The sequence below is a fragment of the Pipistrellus kuhlii genome, unplaced genomic scaffold (genome assembly GCF_014108245.1).
Source record: "Pipistrellus kuhlii isolate mPipKuh1 unplaced genomic scaffold, mPipKuh1.p scaffold_m20_p_1, whole genome shotgun sequence".
NCBI classification, from domain to species: domain Eukaryota; kingdom Metazoa; phylum Chordata; class Mammalia; order Chiroptera; family Vespertilionidae; genus Pipistrellus; species Pipistrellus kuhlii.
Genome location: NW_023425404.1, coordinates 194043179 through 194049528, shown reverse-complemented (window position 1 = coordinate 194049528; position 6350 = coordinate 194043179). Strand labels below are relative to the sequence as shown.

Sequence of the window (6350 nt, the reverse complement as noted above, 5' to 3'; positions counted from 1 at the left end):
GGAGTTTGGCCTAAACCCTTCTGTGAACTTGGCTTCCTGGGTCATGCATTAACATTGCTCTTTCTTCTCTATGTCATAAACATAGGAGGCAAAACATCAAAGCTTTTAGATTATTGATTTTCAGCCAAGATGCACCAAGAAACACAAAGTGAAGTTTCTATCCACTTTTAAAATTAAAAACTGTTCACCAGAAAGTACCATAAAGAAAATGAAAAAAAATGCACATTGTGCATATGTGTGTACGTGTGTGTTGGAGGGTATTCGCAACACATATACACAAAGTTTTATTATGCTGAATGTATAGATACTAGAGGCCGGGTGCACGAAACTCATGCACGGGACTGGGGATGGGGGCAGTCCCTCAGCCTGACCTGCACCCTCTCCAATCCGGGACCCCTCAGGGATGTCTGACTCACAATCTGGGATTGCGGGCTCCTAACTGCTCCCCTGCCTGCCTCTCTGATCATCCCTAACTACTCTACCTGCCTGCCTGATCGGCCCCTAACTGGTCCCCTGCTGGCCTGGTCACCCCCTAACTGCTCCCCTACTGGTCTGATTGCCCCTAACTGCCTCTGCCTCGGCCCCTGCCACCGTGGTTTTGTCCAGAAGGAAGTTGGACATCCGGAAGATGGCTGGTGGACCCAGTCTAATGAGCATATTAACCCTTTTATTAGTATAGATGCTTATATCTTCATATAAGAATATATGAAGAACTCCTACGAGTCAGCAAAAAACAACCAACCAACCAAACAAAAAAGCCACAAAGAACAAAATGGACACAAGGCACGAACAGGCATTTCACAGGAGAGGAAGCATGGATGGAAATAAACACATGGAAAGATGTTCCATTTCCTTGAGCATCTCACCACAGTGAGATCTTTCCCACTGTCCAGAGGCACAGCTGAAGCAGCCTGGACTGAACCACATGCCAGGGAAGAGCAGTACACCGCTGGCAGGAACACAGCGTGGCAACAGCATCTGGGAACCAATTCGGCTTTATCCTGCAGAGTGAAAACACGCCCACCCTAGGCATGAGCAGTTGTACCCTGGAGCAGAAAGCCGGTGTCTTGGCATGGGGGGCCGGGGCTCCATTAAAGTCGTAGCCTTCAAAGTGCTGGGTGGGCTGGCGCTCTGGTTCACAGGTTAATGACCTGGAGACAACAGCCAGCCTTGTCCGCCCACCTACCTCTATGTGCCGACAAATATCGCTTCCTCAATGTACAAAGGTAAGTTTGGAAAGGTCTGCCTGCAAAATACTTGTAGAATATTCATAGAAATGTTAACCCAGAAACAACCTGAAGACCATAACAGGCAAATGGATAGCTCAGTACAGAGCCAAATATCAATAGTATGATTGAAATTTCTTTTGAGAGCCAATTTTTTTAAACTTAAACTTCTTTTAATACCACTTTTTCAAAATAGACTTGCCCAGGCCGTGATATTTTGTGGAAGAGCCACACTCAAGGGGCCAAAGAGCCACATGTGGCTTGAGAGCCACAGTTTGCCGACCATGGGCTTAGTATATTGTGATAGTGTCTTTAAATGAAGTACTATACACCAGTGAAAATGAGTGGACCGGAACTACATACTACTTTGTCAATTCTCCACGAATCTTGTCAGAAGAGCAATGTCACCTCATATTTAATTCTATCAAGAGGGACGCCTTCACCGACCATTGAAATGTGAAAATGGAACGTGTCTAAGAGAAGAAATGGCTTTCAAAGGGAGAAATTGTAAAGTTCAGGAAAGAAAAAATTCTTACCACTAAGGTTTTGGGAAACATTTTATAATTTATATATAAAATCTCAGTAAGAAACCATGTAAAATGACAGAAATATCCACTTTACATTGAGTCAAAAAAAAAAAAAAATTCACACACACGGAATGTAAATTTTAATTACAAAACAAGAATATGAATAAAACATTTTAAAATAATCTCAATTATTTGGCAACTCATCACATCATCGCTAGAGACGCATTTGATCGTAAGAACAGTTAAATCTTATGAAAAATGTGAGTTGGACAGTTTGCTCGTGTGGGAGTTGACGGTGTTTAAAAAAGGACCTGGCAGCAAAGCCAGTCTCGATCCTGAAGTAACTGTGCAGGAAACAACACAAAATCCTGGATCATGATAGCAGTGACCTGATCTTCCAAGCGTTTCCCTTCCGGTCAAGGTGATAAGGTGATGGGAGAGAACAGGCCCTCTGGGGGCGGCAGAGGGCCAGGGCCAGGGCGAGGGCCAGGGCCAGGGCCAGGGCCACGGCCACGGCCACGGCCACGGGCGGAGGGGTGGCTGCCGCATCACCGCCGGGACCAGAGCGCTTCCCGCCCGTGGGCTGGTGGTGAAGTCGGATGCGAGGATCGTCTAAAACACGCTACATCCTAAAACACCGGGCCGCCACTGCTCGTGCGCTAAGCTACTTGGCTGGCCGCATGCGCGGAGGCTCCGGGGCTCATGCCAGGCCAGGCTGCGACAGGTACGGACGGGGCAGGCAGTCCTAAAGCACATCTAATGCCTGCACAGCCGTTAAAACCCTTCCACTAATTAAAAAAGTAATAAAATAATAAACAGATATATAGTAAAGTTCACAGGTAAGTTTTCTCTGTAAAATAAATAAAGTGTTCATTGATTAGCATCATACGCGGAGTAAAATACAACCTATTTTTACATGTTTGTATACTGTACACAGGGGACCCGAGGGCGGCCTGGTGTCCGATGGGTGGAGGTGGGTTGGTGGTGTGCCCCGTGGGGAAAGCCCAGCGTCCAATGTTAAAATATACAGCTCCTTTGTCTTGAGTTCAGATACAAAGTAAACTTATTTTTCTTTAGCGGAAGTGAATGTACATAATACCTTCTATGGACAATAGTTTATAAAGCTGTTTAAAACATGAGGAGGAAAGCTTGCACATGCATGTCCTTTCCCGGGGAAAGCCCGCTGACGGTGAGGCTGGCACATTACCGCTTTGCCTTCTTCCCGGGCGCCTCCTCCACTCTCTGCTGCTGGCCTCGCGTGCGGGCCCCGGGCGGGCTGGCCTCCCTCTTGCGCTTGGTGGAAGGGGACAGCTGTGCCTTCGACCTGCAGGGGACAAGAGTCAGGCAGGGGTGAGAGGTCAGAGGAGCTGCTCTGAAGGACTTGGGAGTTCTTTGAAAAGATGGAAGGAAGGTTTCTGACCTGAGCGCCCAAAAGAGAAAACCGGCTGCTAAGCCGCTGGCGCAGCGCCTGATACCCAGCTCTCAGCAGTACTGACCCGCCAGGACTCCTCCGCACCCTGAGAATCTGTGTGGACGCGGGGACTGTGAAGATGGGGTGCCCGGAACCCATCACCCTGCCAAGGCACCTGAACCATAGGCGCATGTAAGGCATGCTCCGCTAAGTCAGGGGACATAAACTTCTGAAGAGGGAATTTAAAAGGCAGACACAACAGCTATTCTGAGAGACTCACTGAAGACGCTGAGGTGGCCAGTGGGACTTGCTGAGGGAGCCCAACTGAGAGGGAGGCGGTGGTGCTGGCGTGTCCTGCACCTGACGCAGGGCGCTGGGCTCCCCCACTCACTCTCTCCTGATCTAGAGTCTGTGACGTGTCTTCTATTGATCTGAGCTACCCCCCTAACACACACACAGGACCACCTCCCACCCAGCCACTTGGGAATCTCAAGTTTCCAGCTCGATAATCCGAGTCTCTGAGGGTTACCCCAAGGCCCAGTGGCTGCTAATGACAAACTGGGAGGAATGGTTAAGTGGGTTGATTTTCAGCCTCTATGTAAACATACGGCACTCCCCTGGCAGGTGCTAGTAAGTGATGTTCTAGAGATAAATGTTCCTGAACCTTTTGATCTTGGATAAGGAGATTACAAATGATGGTAGCAAAATTAACAGCTGTGTATCACATTACAAATAGAAAAGAGTCCTACTTCAGAAAAACTATTAAACTACAAAGTGACGTAACATTTCTGAAAAGGGTGGTGGGGCGGGGAACACTGGTGGTAACAGCAGTATGCCAAGCCTTCAGCAGTATGCTAAACCCCTGATGTTAAATGAAATGGAGAAATAAGGGATTGTGCAAGCACACTGGACGGTCGTACTATTTCCCAGAGGCCTCTGGCCAGACCAGGGTTTGGGAAACATGACATGACTAGTTAAGTAAGCTGACAATGGTCTCATGTGGGCAATTTCCAGTGAGCAGCCTTTTCCGGAGACTGGTTGGGAGGCCCCGGCCTCGCTCGTTGGAGCGAAGCTGCTGCCTGTGCTGTTTTCACCCTGGTGATCAGCGTATCTGACACCTACACGCAGTCGATAAAGAACGTGTAAAGGCTTCCACCAAACAGGTCTCTGAAGCCTAGCAAAGACTGTGATCCCAGTAACGGTGGAAGCTGGAAACAGGTTCCCCAAGGAGAATGAAACATCAGGGACTGAGAGCACGGGCTCCCTGGCATGCAAAGGCCTCTGGGAGCTAAGTGAGCCCGTTACCTCTGGGCCTCTGCCCTGGCGGCAGACCTGGTGGTGGCCCCCAAGGGCTCTTCCTCTTCCTCTTCCTCTTCCTCCTCCTCTTCTGACTCCTGGTCTTTCCTGTCCTCGGTGGCTTCGGAAACCGACTTCTGGCGTTTCCTTTCCGGTTCCGAGGATTCTGCTCAAAGAGAAGAGTCGCACCTGGATTGTACGATTCCCTATGTGCTTCCCCAGCCGGGGCCCAAGGCTCAGAGCATGGGGTGTAGGGACCTGCAGGCAGGAGTGGATTTCCATTTCCTCTGGGTTTCGGCACTGACGACTCTCAATTGTTTAGCTTAGCCTCAAACACATCCGGGAGAGTTTACTTAGGCAGTGCGCAGCCAGCGCTCGTGCACACTTCACGCGGACCCAGAGCATCTGGGACGTAGCACTTCTGACACGGGATTAGAGCCGCTTCACACGTATTTATGTAACGGGAATACCAGCTGTGCCCCACGGAATTTTCTCACCCGGAGAGAAACTCGGAGGGCGGCGCTGAGATGAGGCGGCTCTGCAGCCGAGCACTCGCGGGGAACGTACCGGCATCGTCGGACGAGGTGAGCGAACGCTTGGGCTTCCTCCCTCGCCGCCGGGCACCTGCCACGGTCTTCTCGTCGCCGTCCTCCTAGAAGCAGTTACGTTAGAGGTGAAAGGGTGGCTGCTGAGCATGCACTGAGTGTATCTCGAAAGGCCGCGTCTTGGTAAGAAAAGCAGCACTTACGTTGCTTCCGCTCTTTTCTTGCTGGGCACCTGATTCTTTGCTGGACTCATCTTCAAGAAAAGGGAAACCTCGGTGTTAGTACTTCATCAGCGTAACATTTACATGGCCTGTGGCCTATGAACACACCAGTGCTCATGAATGGATTTTCACACAATTCATCATGTCTGTTTGAGCCGGAATAGCTGGCACATCGGGATGTGAGTCATGACACTGAAGGTTTAAGCTCTGTGATCTGGGCAAATCACCGAAATTCCTGGAGCCTCGGGAGGAGGAATGGGGTTAGATCACCTTTACGGTCCCTCTCAGCTCACAGGCTCTGAACCCAGAAAAGGAGGAGGCGGGGCCAGGGAGCGGCCCCCAAGAGCACCAGGAACTGGGGTCAGGATTGCAGACTCCACTGGAAGCTCAATGTAACTCTGTAAATATTACAGTCCCATTATATAGTTAGAAAAAAAAAAAAAAAAAAAATACAAGCAAACAGAGGCTCCAGTAACTTCATTTAAGCCATTTGTTCATCACAAAACTGAGAAACTGGATGATAGCTGGAATTCTTTGACTCCAAGTACTTACATTATGGTAACTAAAAAGAAAATTAAAAAAAAAAACATTTTAAGACACTATTGGTTTATATATGCCTATTCTTCATGTTTTTGCTTTCTGTAGGAATTATAACTTCCTGTGTCTTGGTAAGAAAAATGCAGCTTAGAGTTCAATACACTATCTTCCAACAGCTGGATTACAGGATCCTCCTAAGACGCTCACAACCCAGACACTTATCAGTGAGACCGTAGCAGTCCCCCTCTCTGCAGTCAACAGATGAGCACACCTGGAAGAGCTGAATCGAGAAAAGGGCCCCCAAAGAACCCTGTTTTCAGCTGCTCATTATTACCCCGATTCACACCACCACTGCTAACCAACCCCAAACACAAGCACACAGCTTACACTGGACCCCTTAAAGGCCGTTCGAGTTATAAAAATCCTTGCTATATGGACTTAAAATATTGTTATATTGTGAGTAAAACTTAGTTAAAAGCCAAGCATAAGCAGAATCCCCCTTTAAAAGCAAACAAACAAACATTAATCTTCCAAGAAATAAGAAAAACTAAAGTATGACCACAGATCATACGTGTTAAATGTGGAGA

At 48.5% G+C, this 6350-nt stretch overlaps 1 protein-coding gene across 3 annotated transcripts in view; it reads right to left on the bottom strand.

The window, feature by feature from the left end:
• Window positions 1-2791: 2791 nt before the first annotated feature.
• BOD1L1 (biorientation of chromosomes in cell division 1 like 1) overlaps window positions 2792-6350 on the bottom strand; it is a 45501-nt gene continuing 41942 nt past the window's right edge. For 2 of the 3 annotated variants that reach the window (XM_045574048.1, XM_036420312.2), the window contains exons 23-26: window positions 5209-5258; window positions 5028-5112; window positions 4470-4626; window positions 2792-3077 (exon numbers count right to left, since the gene is read on the bottom strand). In XM_045574048.1, coding sequence (XP_045430004.1) covers window positions 2957-3077; window positions 4470-4626; window positions 5028-5112; window positions 5209-5258 — 413 coding nt within the window. In that variant the 3' untranslated portion in view covers window positions 2792-2956. The remainder of the gene's footprint in view (window positions 3078-4469; window positions 4627-5027; window positions 5113-5208; window positions 5259-6350) is intronic. The other variant, XM_045574057.1, reaches the window with a different exon arrangement.